This window comes from Pomacea canaliculata, linkage group LG7 (genome assembly GCF_003073045.1).
Source record: "Pomacea canaliculata isolate SZHN2017 linkage group LG7, ASM307304v1, whole genome shotgun sequence".
Taxonomy (NCBI): Eukaryota; Metazoa; Mollusca; class Gastropoda; order Architaenioglossa; family Ampullariidae; genus Pomacea; species Pomacea canaliculata.
In genome coordinates this window covers 30,399,486-30,413,935 of record NC_037596.1, presented here as the reverse complement: position 1 = coordinate 30,413,935, position 14,450 = coordinate 30,399,486, and the positions used below count along the sequence as shown (strand labels likewise).

Genomic DNA, 14,450 nt, shown 5'->3' with positions numbered 1-14,450 from the left:
CTGCATCATCATCCCTCGTCCCTCCTATCCCTACTTTCTCCGTACTCACCCTCACAATCCTAAGTCGTACCCACACTCAACCACACTTTCAGTGCGCTTGACAGCAAGCCCGAACAATCGAATCAAGCCCACAACGCTAAACTTATGCCAACACCACACCCGCACACCTTACTCCCTTAAACCACATACATGCTTCTCAGCAGGCAAACGCGCTCTTCCTTCTAGCACCAACTATGATACAGTTCGCTCGTCCCGTCCCTTCTAACCCCAAACACTCCCTAACCAGTAATCCAGTCACACAAGAACCATTCCCTCGGGTTTGGAAGACAGGATGCGAATCTAGTCATCACCGAGCTCATGGAGGCGCAGAGAGAGACCCGACACCAAGACTTCAGACTCGTCCAATCAGAGTGACCTTTTCCGCGAAACTTGCTACCTCACCAGACTCGCTCAAAATGAGCCGTGCACGTGTTACAGATGCAACGACATCTGGCGTTTATCATATCCGTCTAGCTCTCCACTGTCCTGCTGGGGACCATCACGAATCACTGCTTGTCGTGCCAGCAGCTCGCAGGTTGTATAGAAATGTCAACAGCCGAGATCCATGCAGGAAAGTGGTCGCACATCCACTTCGGTGAAAGGAAATATTAACTCTTGTGTGAGGCAGTGTTGAAGTGTGCCAGGGCTTCGCTCGGAACCTTATAGTTCCGACCTGCCCGATGCTCGTATTACATTGTTAATTGATGTAACTAGGCTCGCAGCTATATAGACACGTATAGATGCCATACGCACGCCCTGTCGCCACGTCGAGATCCTCTTCAGCCACGCACCAACACGAACCATCGAGTATCTACCAGTACACTCAATCCGACACGCTACAGCGAAAGCTTGCAATCTACTACAAATAAATAGTTTGCCTCGTTTCGACTAGCAACACCAATATCATGTTTGCCAAACCCGTGCTGTACTGACTAAACAAACGGCGCAACTCTACCCACAACTAGCAAACGAATGGAATTTCGAATACAGCACGCACCAACAACATGCCCACGGCGGTTTTAAATTTAAAAAACTTTCACCCGGGTCTCTTTCAATCTATATCCTAGGTCACAAGACAATACTCCTATATATATGCTATCTATGTGTTCATAGTGCTCTTCAACTCGCCTCTAATAGTACTGTACGTGTGCAGATGCTGTGTGCGCTGTCGATCTCCTACTATATTTACTTGAGAAACCACGCCGACTAGCGCAGCCATCCCTTCGAACACTCCAACTACCTTAAAGACTCGTAGCTGTCCGGTTCTGCCATCCGATCAGCACACTTCATCCACTAGTCAATCTAAAACATGCTAACATCCGGCCGCCTTTCCACACTCCGCCCGCAAACGATATGAACCACCATCATCCGTGATCATATCCAGGGCATTACACAACTGGCTAGGATTGACAGATGCACTACAAGTCTTCCAATCCGTGCAAGCATTTAGCAATGCTAGCAGACATTTAATTATCTCAACATCTTCTCAGCCCAGTGGACCTCTCCACTTCACTCTGTCAGCCTCCCGGTATTATGTCCACGGTCCACCACCAGGATACTTTCTGGTTGCCAGACTTCTCATGCTTCCTTCTCTAGCGCCCTCAGTGTTGTAATAGTTTGTCACAATCACTTTCACAACTACCACCCTCTCGATGTTTTAATGCTCTGGACATCGTACGACGCACCTATTCTTTATTTTATACCTCTCCACTCATGCTTTACATGTGTTTAGAGTGCAGGCAAACTTCCATGGCTACTAGCTGTTGATGTTGCTGTCACCGTCTCTCTGTCGACGTCGACCACTCGCTAAAGAAATATCATGTGCATAAGTTGACTTTTTCTCTTGTCGTTCGTTAAAATGTGTAGGTGTGTGATCATGCGCGCGCGAGCATCACATGTATCACTTAGCCTGGTACCTGATGTCAGAAAGAGGCATACCATTATCACAGCAAGAAATTATAATTAACGTGTACCAAGGACGTAATCACAGTACGCAATGTAGCACTGGTAACGTTCTTTGTCAGCTTTGCTTACTCGCCACAAGTAAGGCGCTACAACTATGTCGCCAGTGGAATACTTCTTTGTCCTACCGCCGGCACACAAGGGTTCTATCTGACACTGTTGCTACCCACTCAGTACATGCAAGGATGGCTGAGCTCCTGAGAATCGTCGACAACACGTTGTGGCACGAGACTTGTGCTCAACAACATAATTATCTACATCTGTGACTTGAAGAAATAACTCAACACGACAATGCTAGCAATAGAAGACTTTCTAAGAAAACTTGAGAGGCTACATGTCTGCACCGTCTAAATCACACAATGAGTGAGGATTCCATTCCTTCTGTAATCAACAGTACTGCGTTGTTTTCGTGTTTTGCTACCGTTCTATTTATCCCTCGACAACAATTACTCGCAGAGCTTACAGAAACCTTGATTATTTGTTTAACAGCTCTACACCATTTTCTTCAGTTAAAATACCGTTCGAGTGTATCATTATTGAAAGCTAGCATTGTTTTCCATGTTCTATTATAAGCTTTGCAAAAGATTGACAGAAGCACACTTATCTTCAAGGCTATCAGTCGTGCACACAGTTCTGCTGAGTTCTCACAGCGTTGTTAATCCGGATTTCATCTGATGACTTCCTCGACCTAGTTCCTTTATCAGAATACTGACATGTCTAGCTCGTGTGTAGAGACCTCAGTTTCTGTCATTGGTGTGAGATACTTTTGTGTAAAGAACACTGTAGATCGCCACAGACAGTGAACGTGGTTAGGTCTCTCCATCTCAGGTCACAGAGTAACCGGAGATAAAACCGACAATTTCTGAAACAGGACAAAATAAAACAGAGTGAAAACAATTAACCGACCCATCCACATGCACTTTCCAGGGTCTGCTGTTTCCATTTTTAACTCTTTCCTGACAATGAGGTCGAATTCTTTGTAAAGAAAAAAATTTTAAATTCTAATGTGATTAGCATTAATCAGTTTTGTAAAAGTTTCGTTTATGAAATTTCCAGCTATTTATAAACCCGAAAAAAGTTTGCTTGTCGAACAAACAGTGAGACATATCAACAATCTCAGATTACCTACTGGGACAGAAGCAAGAAATACTGTAGCAGTGGAAAAAAACACTCCGCCAGTAACAAGGAAACGAACGATGGCCAAACAAAGAAGCATGATGTTTCCCCGGTTATCTTACTTCAAACAAAGTGATAATGGCATTGTTCATATAACCAATGAATTTTCAGCATTGATGTATGGATGTGTTAGATAGCTAAGTCGATCAATGGAAAATGTTAACTGTTCTAGTTTTAGAGTTACTTGAATTAAAAAAAATTGTTGGTTACATTAGCTTGCGAAACAGTCTAGTTAGCCATTATACAAACAAGTATACATGTTACGATATTCATCACATGGTATCTAACAAACCTACGCCTTAAAGACTTAAATGTTTTACTTTTTTGAACCATGGCACTGACACTTGCAGAAAATTGCATCAATGAGAATTTGGGAATATGGTTTTAATACTATAAAATTATGATTACTTATTACATATCTGCACAAATAGAACTTGATAAAGAGAATTAAACAACCTTTAATAACTCACACAAAATACAAAAACCAGATATATAGTATTATATCTTAAGTGTATAGCTATTTTGTGACAGCAATCTAAATTCTCATAGGTTTAGGGAAGTATAGATGACAAAATTACAATCATTATACATTTAAATTCCATTATTCAAAATATATTTGTTTTTTGGCATTTTCTTTTAAAAGCAACAGTATGAAAAAAACATTAGCACATACAAAAAACATGAGGCAGTCAAAAAAAAAGAAACCAGGAATCAGTTGTTGTGTTTCAAAAAAAAACTACTAAATCAACAGCATATAACAAAGGATTAAGTGATGGAAGAAGGGTATGTGCCAGATCACAGCACTGTATGTTCAGGAGTGCTGATCATTGACCCATATTCTGGATAGAGGTGGATTTTCAAAATTAAACCCCAAATTACACATTTGAGCTTAAAGCGTTGAGACTCTTTCCCTTATGTTTTGTTGTTGAGGTATGTGTTGACAGTTTAAACTTTTCCATTTACTTCTCGCACTTTTGTTGTGCACGAACCATAAAATACAATTTTACAATCAGTAATAAAATATTCTCTTTTAGTTCCCTCGATGCTTGGACGTATTTATTTGTTCATATAAGCAAGTAAGTACTAAATACTTCTTTCTGGCAATAATTTGTAAAATACAAATCAGAGAACAAAGTCTGCACCTGTCCATTAAAACATTGTCTAAATGTGATATTTAACTTTAAAATTCGAACCCTACGGCTTTTATTTCTGTAAGGGCCCCACTATCCAGAATGTGTCATTGATTTCACGCAAGGCTCAGAATCTTTTGAGCTGATGTCAGATTAATGTGTGAGATCTTTTAAACATGACAAAATATTATCTTTCTCATTATTAGATAATTTAATGTCAAGACGGAATATCTCTATCAATACTAGAGAATCATATAAATCTTTATGTCAGAGGTGATACAATATACTGTTGTTGCAGAAAGAATGGTTTAAGTATGCTGGTTATCAAAAATAAAAATCTAAAAATGTATTCACTACACTTCCTGTAATTTATGTGACGTGTGGCTATTACTGTGATTACTACACTAAACACTTTGAAATTTACAGCAATGCATGACTTATTATACAGGTATTTAAATTCGCATTCTATGACATTTACGAAAATGACAAAAACACATAAATATGTTGTCGGTTTAAAGATCAGTAAATACAAAGATATAACAAACATAAGTAACCATGAATTTGAAAAATAGATAAAAGAAAATTATATCTGAAGTGACCTTAGGGTAAGTAATAATCTCTGCTTGGACTAATTGCTGCTGTTTCACTTACCTCAGCATCGTGTCATGTCGTTAAACCCATGACGTACATGAATGAATAAGTGTCGCCGAAAGACGGAAAAGGTTATAAGGCTTAGAATAAAAGTGAGCAAATGACTGCGAAATATCTGAAATATCTGAAGGTGTTTCCGAACCTGGCAGGAAGTAGAAAATGTTACTCTGTGTGTGTGTGTGTGAGAGAGAGAGAAAGAGAGAGATCGGTGGGTAAATGCCTTACAATACCTTTAATGATAAAACCAAGTTGATGAGTTGTCGACAGTGGTAGACGATCATCACCATCAACTGTCTGAGTGACCGCGGTACAGGTGTAAATACCTTCATGAGTTTTCTGCTGTGCTGCTATGATGTGTAGCTCCCCAGTAGTGCTCCTCACTTTCCCTGACCACGTGATGGAAGCAGGAGGCGGGTTGCTGTCAGCGTCACACACAAACGTCACATTGTGACCCTTGATGACCTCAGGGAAGGTGGACAGTGACTGACCCTGATTATCACTCCGTGTTATCCTGATAACTGGGCGATCTGTAAACAAGCCGATAGCACGTGATTCGTCGCACATATCATCTATTGAATCAGAAAGATGTCTGGTCCAGGAGTTGTTATTTTTGTTGACATAAATAATTTACACACACACACACACTCACGCACAGAAAAAGAGAGGACAAACCCACTGATGGCAGTTTGTACTTAAAACTCTTTTTACCGTCGTCTAGTCACGTGTTTAATCTCCACTCAAGTAATAGCGCTCTACTTAAGAAGACTAAATGCTATCGATGACTAAGTATCTTTATTTATGACATTCATTGTTGTCGGATAAATATACTCACAGTAAACCTGTAATCGCAGTGTGTCACTGGAGACAGCTTCACCATCACTAGACATCACCTCACACCTCACTCGCCTTCCATGATGTTCCCTGGTCACTCTAGTGATGATCAGGCTACTGCCATCAGGGAACCCGCCTGCATTTTCTGGCCACGTGTACTTTATTACATCAGACCGCTCATTGCTTGCACACTTTAAAGTAGCATTTGTTTCCTCCATTAAAGGATATCTGCTACTGTTTGTATGGATCTTGACAGGAGCTGTTTACAACACGTGAAATTGTTAGCAACATTAAATGAAATTTGCCTACACATCAACTAAAAGCCAACAAGTTATGTCTGACTGCTCCATGATCTATGCAAACAAAGGTATACTACCTGTACTTGTTACATAGATTTGACATCTACACTTAAGTTCTTTAAAATAAGTCATAATATATCAACAAAATAAAAATTAATTTTATAAAATGTGTTATTAACGCAAACAGCAGAGTGTCATTGACTAGCGGAAATGAGCACGTGGACATGGTCAGAGGTTGTAATTTCGGTTTCCTAGGCCTATCACACACTCGATACCTCTACCAACTCACGCGACATTTACCACGTGTACTTACACTAAATTGATTATTACAAATTCAATTATCTCGAGCCCCCGAGCACGCGAAACTCTAATAAATAACTCAGGGAAATTTAGTGCATTATATAGAAAGTTATCAATCATCGAGAATATTTTACAAATTACAAAATAATGAGGGAATAAAAAAAAGCATGCAAATATGCAAATGAACTAGTTCCCTATCTTGGCTAGTTTTTTAGGGGGTCTCATAATACTAATTCTTCTCCGTCATACTAATCCAGATATCTAGTGAGTCAATCTATCTATTATGAACTACCACACTCGTACAACTACACGCTCACTCATTCCGTACAATACACATACACACGCTACTCAGCTTGACCCAAGTGCCCTTGCTGTGTGGAATGTTAGTCTCTGATGGACACACACAACTGTCACTTGCAATGTATGGAGGACTCTCTCAACCCGTTCAATGACTTTAATATTCTGTTGTCCGGCACCACGAGATGCACGATGTAGAGAGTTGGGACGAATTCTCACACGAATCTTTCCCCGTGCACCACGTGCACCTTGTTCCCGTCACCAGCAGGCCTGAAGTTTCTCAAAGTAGAATCAGCGCCGACTCTTGTGACCAGAGCAACATTTCCACTACGATGCCAAGAGTTGGTCGGTAGTTCGCAAGGACAAAAGTCACTCTTCTTTTACACTCAGTTTTATGAGTGGGCTTTGACCCTCTTGGTACCTGTCCCTAACCCCACGTCTTCTGTGTGACTGGTGATAGCTGACACACAATCTAGCGAAGACTTGAGTCGCGAAGTCCTCTTCGATGCTTAGTCTCCAAGGATCCGTAGCGAAAAGCGTCAAACCTCAATATTAAAACGCACCCTTGTGGCCGTAAATGCATTCGATTGGCCAGTCATACCCCATGACCTACCTTTACAACCAATCACGCATCACAGTTAGTTTATTACAAGAGTCCCATCAGCCTCTACGTATGTTACATAATCCCGATGCCTAATTGTCTGGTTTCAGTTCATAGCTCCCTTTATGACAATATCGTCCTTCTCTAAATCGTAATCAAGGTGCGTATTGTCCCTGGAGGTAAGTCTGTTACGTCACTAGCGCCCTGCGGTCCTATGTTGTGCGATTGTCACATGGTAAGCGGTCTTTTAATCAGCAAACGTACGATTAATGAGATGACTGAACTTACGCAACCGGCCGCAACGCCCTCTTTCCGTCGGTCAGTTTGCCAGCGCGACTATAGCATCACTACTCTTTCGTGTTATAGAGAGAGTTAAAGAAAGAAAAAAGATAGACAGGTAAGGATAAGGATACCTTTAACGATAAAAGCAAGCTGGTAAGATGTTATCAGTGGAAGACGATCATCATCATCATCTGTCTCAGTGACCACGGTACAAGTGTAGTTACCGTCGTGTGTCGTCTGCTGTGCTGCTATGATGTGTAGCTCGCCAGTAGAGCTGTTTACTTTCCCTGACCACGTGACGGAAGCAGGAGGCGGGTTGCTGTCAGCGTCACACACAAACGTCACATTGTGACCCTTGATGACCTCAAAGAAGGTGGACAGTGGCTGACCCTGATTATCAATCCGTGTTATCCTGATAACCGGGCGATCTGTAAACAAGCCGATAGAACGTGATTCATCGCACATCTTACCTATTGAGTCAAATGTCTTAATCTTCATTTTATATATTTATTGACATTTCCTTTCAAACAATTACTATTTATATTGACAATTCACGCCAGTACACCTTCATACACACATCCATTGCCGGTGGATCGCAATACTCACAGTAAACCTGTAATTGCAGTGAGTCACTGGAGACAACTTCACCATCACTGTACATCGCCTCACACCTCACTCGGCTTCCATGATGTCTCCTGGTCACTCTAGTGATGATCAGGCTACTGCCATCAGGGAACCCGCCTGCATTTTCTGGCCACGTGTACTTTATTACATCAGACCGCTGATTGCTCGCACACTTTAAAGTAGCTTTTGTTTTCGCCATTAAAGGATATCTGCTACTGTTTGTGTGGATGTTGACAATATCTGTAAAAAACACTTGAAACTGTTAGCGACATTAAACTAAAAATTAATTCGCCTCCGCAAAAAGATGTATCCATCTATCGTCTTTCCTATCTTTATAACACGTTCTTATGCAAAATATGTAATTACCTCTCTCTTTGTCTCTCTGTCTCTCTATCTCTCTGTCCATCTCTCTTTCGTAACTAATAATTTCATAATGAACGAACGCCTCGTTAGCATGGCTAATTATTGCAACGATGACCCATTTTTTTCACGACATTAAAATAATGACAGCTATTAGTTTTTTTTTTTTTAACAGTCATATCTTTTCTTTATTTAACATAAACGATATTGATCATTTCTTTTCGCTAGTTCCATAAAAATTATATCAGGTGTGACATTGTTGAATGAAGTGACGGGAAAAAAACATCACGGGTAAGACATGATTATCATAAACATGTATGAAAAGGCAGAAGGAGAGTATATAAATAAGACATATCACCGAAAATATTTAATATAAATAATTAGATTATAAAAAGAATTTCAAATTAAAATAGAATGAATATTAAATGAAGTAAAACATACTGTTAAAGAAGCAATAGAAGCGGATTTTTTAAATAGAAAGTTGTATCCCTTCAGTTGGTTGCATTTGTGGAAACCATTTAAACATTTAGCCTAATATGAGACTGGAAATTGTTACAGTATTTTATTTCTTTATTCCATAAGCAAAAAAAGTAGATTTTTTCGTCAAACCTGGCATACAAATTATACACAAGTTGATGAGTTTTACTTTCATAAAAAAAAAAAGTTCTTACAGTCACTGCAAATGATGGTGTAAACCCAGCAGTATCCGTCACTAAACATCTCAGGCTGACACTCAGCGATGCTAGTCTCATTCCCAAGGCAAGATGAGAAATCAGTCACTCCATTAACATGCCGCAAGCTTTTATATACAAACGTCCTCGCAGTAAGCCTAAACATTGCAGAATACCTTTTGCTTAAACACTTGTTCTGATAATTATTAATGCTTAATTAAAATGCTTCAGGTGTTCTTAATTCAGAAAAACTTTTATTTTATGCATCTGTATCGTGTAAGGTGAGATAAATAAATAGATGATGGTATAATTCAGAGGACAACAGTCTGCATTCATAGATCAGTATTTATGTAGATAGATATACTCTTAATGAGAACATAACAACTATATTACAGGCATTTAATTATTATGCTCTATAAATATCAAAAATCTTTTTCGTTACATCTGAAGTAACTCATGTCAAGCATTTTCTTTTTAAAGAATAGGGATAGATTGTAAGTAAAGAATGAATGCATGGATGGAGTTACAGGTGAACATGTTTAGACATGTGTTTAGCTGTTTGTGTAAAATGTAAAGTTTCAAAATCAGCATTTAATGATTAGCAAGGTTGATAGTTCATTCCCTTAAACTGTGTAATTTCAGTAGAATCTATTCATCATCCTTCCACAGACTCGCTCACTAACAGGAGAAAAGAACTTACCATGGTAAGCCGAGATGTCTACAGACGACCCTGGCAGTGTTGTCAGACGACACACACAGGTTCCGCCATTGATTAACTCCGATGTCTATCTCTACCCAACCTCTGTTAGGTGAGATGAGGTTCAATCGCACCTGTATGTTTTCTGTAACAAGCCGTGATATATTTACTAGATATTTATAAGTTTGCCGATATGTGCATTGCCACTTCAGTATCTGTACAGACAAAACAGTTTTTATATCAACAAAAAGACAAAATTCATTTAAATAATTAAGATACGTTGCAATACTGTTAACTCCTAACATTTTAATTGTTGTGAAAATACATCATGTGTTTTATCTAATCTCTAGATATTCTTGCATGCTTTATATCTCTTTTGTAAGGAATTCTTGCATAAAAATGGTAAATGTGTATATGTTTCTTTTTCTCCATTTGTGGATACAGAATGCGACACAGCAAACAACAGAATAGAAACAACAGATTCTTACGTGAGTTGCAGGTGATAGCATTGACATAGTCGCACGTGAGGTCACTGATAATCTCTGTATAGTTACACTTTTCTAAGCTGGTCTCCTCGCCTGTACACCTCAGGTCGACAAACCTGATATAGTTGTAGCTCTCACTGTCTATTAATACCGACGTGGAATAAACGTGCGACCTGTTTGAGAAAAGGTATGTGTGTGCATTTATCTGTTTTTATCTATAGAATGTACCGACTTATTTTAATAGATACAGACTAGATGCAGTCAACATCAACACTTTTTCCAGAAAACAATTCGCATATACATGCAGGCGCATTGCTTTTATAATATGATTTTAGTTATAGACAATAAATTAGTCAATAATTTTTAATCAGTACAAACGACATATCTATGAACTTGTTTTATTATCTTATTTCTACTCGCTTTCGATATTACTTAATTGCCCCTTTTAATGTTTGTAAACAAATCACACACTTACACACAGACACACAAGTGCTGCTGCATCAACATTTTATCTCGAATCGGTATGGAGTTCAGTAGTTAGAATAAGACGAAAATAAAATGACCGCTTAAGAAAGTGCAGTATATTATCTGTTTATCGTGAATATAACATGAAAAAACAAATATAACTGCACTACGTATAACCGCAAGATCACAAAACATTACACACGTGTTGAAGCCCAGCATCCTGCAGACCACCTGTGCCTCTTGTCTCCTAAACCTATTGTCACACACTAGGTACCATGTTCCTCTGTACAATATCTCAAGGCGGCCATTCCACGTGGCAGTTCCATTCACTAGCTGGACTGGCAGCTGAGCATCTAATCAACCATGAAAGTCTATTCGTAACGAGTTACAGCAAATCTTATTACCTACAGACTGGAAAAATAAAACATTTCTGTTCCTCTGTTGATTTACGTCACACACTATATTGTTCAATTTATGAAAACAAATGTACCTAACATTATTTTTTTTTCTATTCTAGAATGAATAAGTAAATGTTTTAGACATTTCATACATCAGAGGAAGGGCCTTACTTGCTTTATTATATAAACCTCTCTATATTACATTGTAGCTGTGTCTTAGATACAAGTAGTAGGACACCGACGCATGAGATCCCAAAAAGAAAATTTGAATAAACGCATGTCACCACAAATATCGCAATGATGTTTATCTGCTGGCCCTAATGCACAGGTTTAAATGCTGTGATACATGGAAAATCTGAAGAAGAGAAGAAAACAAGTAATGGGGGAAAAAACGGTTTCTGTCTTTTTGTCATTCTAATCAGTGAGTTGGTAATTCGTTCGAATACACGCTTTTGGAGATTCATGCATTGACATTATTGTTTTAGTAAATAGGAGAGATGTTCCAGGGATAATTATAGAGTTCTCTGTAATGTTGCGTGTTGAACAGTCATACTCCCCTATCCACTAACCATACATACCGTTTGGCCGGTTTACGGAGATTTTTTTTAAATCACATCATACAATGAGAATATTTAATCTGTTGTTGGGTAGCCCTTCCTAAAGCCTGCTTGCCTTTCAGGTAAAATCTTAGGATTTTTTTTTCAAGCAAACGATATAATCTTGTATTTAATATAGATGAGTAGCAGTTCCCTGACACGCTGATAAGGGAGATAACTCTGTAGTTACTGGGGCACTCGTGATTGCCTTTCTTATAGATGAGTACAAATATAGATTCATTTTATAAACATATACATTTCCCGTTAGAAAGAAATGAATTAAATGAATATTTAGTTAAAAAGTGAACTGCCTGTTTATCTGCTGATTTCAGCATTCTACAAACACTTTCTCTGTGCCACACACTTTGCGACTTGAGGTTTCGTATTGCGTTATGTACCTCGCTCTCTCTTATGGTCTCATCGAGTTCCTCTATTTCAGGCTGACTATCAAAATGTTTGCAATCTACTTCAGGTATATGAGGGTTCTCATCTTGGAAAACGTCTTTAAAGTGATTGATCCATTAATCTTGTGTAATATTTTTTCACGGTAGGTCTTTTTCACTTGTACACACCTTCTATTCCGTTCAAAAACAGTTTTGGGTAACTGATTTGGTTTGTTAAATTTTCTGCTTTTACCCTTTTATATCTTCTCTTTTTTCTCCTTCACTAGCCTCCAGTACTGAACGCAGTTCATGAACACATTAATCACTTCATTCACATTTTGTTCTATTCCGGAGGACGCATTTCCCCAGTTCGTCTCTGGCTTTTTCCCGTGTCCAGTGCTGCTTAAAAAAATATTGTCCCCGTGCCACACTACTTTTTCGGTCTATTTTCCATTTCCACGTGGGTTCTCGCGGTCTGTTCGTGTCCTGCGCACTATCAGTGAGACTGGCAGATGGTGTGTTGACACTGATTTGGTAGTAGACATGCTATCAGAAATAAGAGATTGTCTTTTCTTTGTTTGTGCTAACGCCAGGAAATGTCAGTGTGTCTGGTCAGTCTGTCAAGGGACTAAAAGCGGGGCCGCCGTTTGCTGTCATAGATTCAGTGCATCTTTTTCCGAGTACATAGAACAAGTGTTAGTATGTATGCTTCAGTGATGATCAGCAACCGTGGCGCAGGTATTGGAACAGATGAGCCACTTCTGTCCTGAACGTCCCAGCATGTTGCAGGCGACCTAGTGGGGAGCCTAGTCAGGGTCACGTGACACTACAGTCAAGTCGTTGACTTTACTGATGTTCTTAAGGTTGGTCATCATACGAGTATTACAGGGGCTGGCATGGTCTTCTTGCAGCCTCATAGCATAACAATACTGAGACAAAGTGTAATTGAGTACTTACTCAAACCTTGTAGTAGAAGAGGAAACATCACACAGACACTGAGGACTGAGCGCATCATGATGTTAGCTGCGATGTCTTGCAGGAAGACGAGGATGTGAGGAGAGTCTGGCTGGAAAGCTGACACTGAGCACAGACCGCAGTGTGGATGTTTTAAGTCAGACAACAAGGATGTTAATAACGGCAAAAGGATTTTCTTAAGAAATGTGTCTCACTGGTTCTGTGATTAAGGGAAAACGCATAATTTAGCGTGTGGATAGTGGATTTGTCGATATTACCTAAGCATCCATGTGTTGGCTGACACACAGACACATTTCCTCAACACAACACGAATGCACTGAATCTCTGTAGTCAAATTTTGGTCATTTGTTGTCAATTTAACAGTTTCAAGTTTAAAGATAGGCCTGTTAAAACCAAGTTGTCTGATTGGTTCTTATTTATATAGTCTAAGAGCTAGTTTCACATCCTGTAAAGGCTATAGGTGCAGGTGTACTTTGTATGGCCTAATATCTCTTGAACATATCCATGGGGTTATTCACGTTTGTTTCTTTTCGTAGACTTTTTGGTAGGAAACTACCTCAAAATGTGGTCAGGGCAGCTATCAATACAAGTCATACGATGTTTTCACATAGGACCATCAACAGGCATGGTTTATTTATGTGGAATAGAAAGGAAATCACTTACATCTTAACGAACACATAATACCCTTGTAATGACAACTTTCTATCGGAAGTTTCAGTGTCTCTCATTAAATTCCTGGGATAACTATGATCTTTCATGATGTAAAAGCATTGGCGCTTATAGCAAATACGATGATATATCCATTCACAGTACAAATAAACTAAAAAAAAAACTGTTTTCATTTGAAATCATCATTGAAGTTTAGTGTCTTTACTTTCAAAAAATGTTAAATTCTATCTTTTAAGGTGATATGGGATATCTATAATAGATTAAGTGATAGCATTTCACAAAGATCTACAAAATTAATTTAAATTCTGTGGTGTTTCTTGAACAAGTGTTCCTAAGACATGGATATTCTTCCAATCTTACTGGCTCAGGACTCATATCCCTAATCCTTAGAAAATCTGGATACTGTAATAATACTTACGATCAAACACACTTATGGTGGTTATAGGCGATCACTTACCTCAATCCTTGAGACACCATAGAATGTGATAGAAGCAAAATGTCTAAACACTAGAAAGTTCTTTAGATTTTTAAACCCTAATGAACCCTAATGAAGGACATT

General features: G+C 38.9%; 1 protein-coding gene and 1 long non-coding RNA gene across 2 annotated transcripts; both read right to left on the bottom strand.

Moving 5' to 3' along the window:
• Positions 1-5,425: 5,425 nt before the first annotated feature.
• Positions 5,426-7,857, bottom strand: LOC112569399. Its single transcript, XR_003100400.1, has 3 exons — positions 7,700-7,857; positions 5,791-6,048; positions 5,426-5,485 (listed from the first exon to the last, which is right to left on the bottom strand). It is a non-coding gene; the product is annotated as an uncharacterized LOC112569399 (long non-coding RNA).
• Positions 7,858-8,034: 177 nt separating this feature from the next.
• LOC112567621 (deleted in malignant brain tumors 1 protein-like) lies at positions 8,035-13,481 on the bottom strand. Its single transcript, XM_025244314.1, has 7 exons — positions 13,205-13,481; positions 11,073-11,223; positions 10,409-10,578; positions 9,924-10,065; positions 9,224-9,381; positions 8,366-8,432; positions 8,035-8,038 (listed from the first exon to the last, which is right to left on the bottom strand). Exons 1-7 carry the CDS (start codon positions 13,260-13,262, stop codon positions 8,035-8,037), a joined length of 750 nt encoding a protein of 249 aa, XP_025100099.1. The 5' UTR covers positions 13,263-13,481.
• Between the last annotated feature and the right edge of the window lie 969 nt (positions 13,482-14,450).

What these genes read in the sequence shown, in the direction of transcription:
- LOC112567621 (XM_025244314.1), bottom strand. Translation starts at nt 13,262, where the DNA reads ATGATGCGCTCAGTCCTCAGTGTCTGTGTGATGTTTCCTCTTCTACTA. An exon ending in TGCTATCACCTGCAACTCAC is followed by an intron (nt 10,066 to 10,408) that starts GTAAGAATCTGT and finishes GGCTTGTTACAG; the next exon opens with AAAACATACAGGTGCGATTG. An exon ending in CACCATCATTTGCAGTGACT is followed by an intron (nt 8,433 to 9,223) that starts GTAAGAACTTTT and finishes TGTTTTTTACAG; the next exon opens with ATATTGTCAACATCCACACA.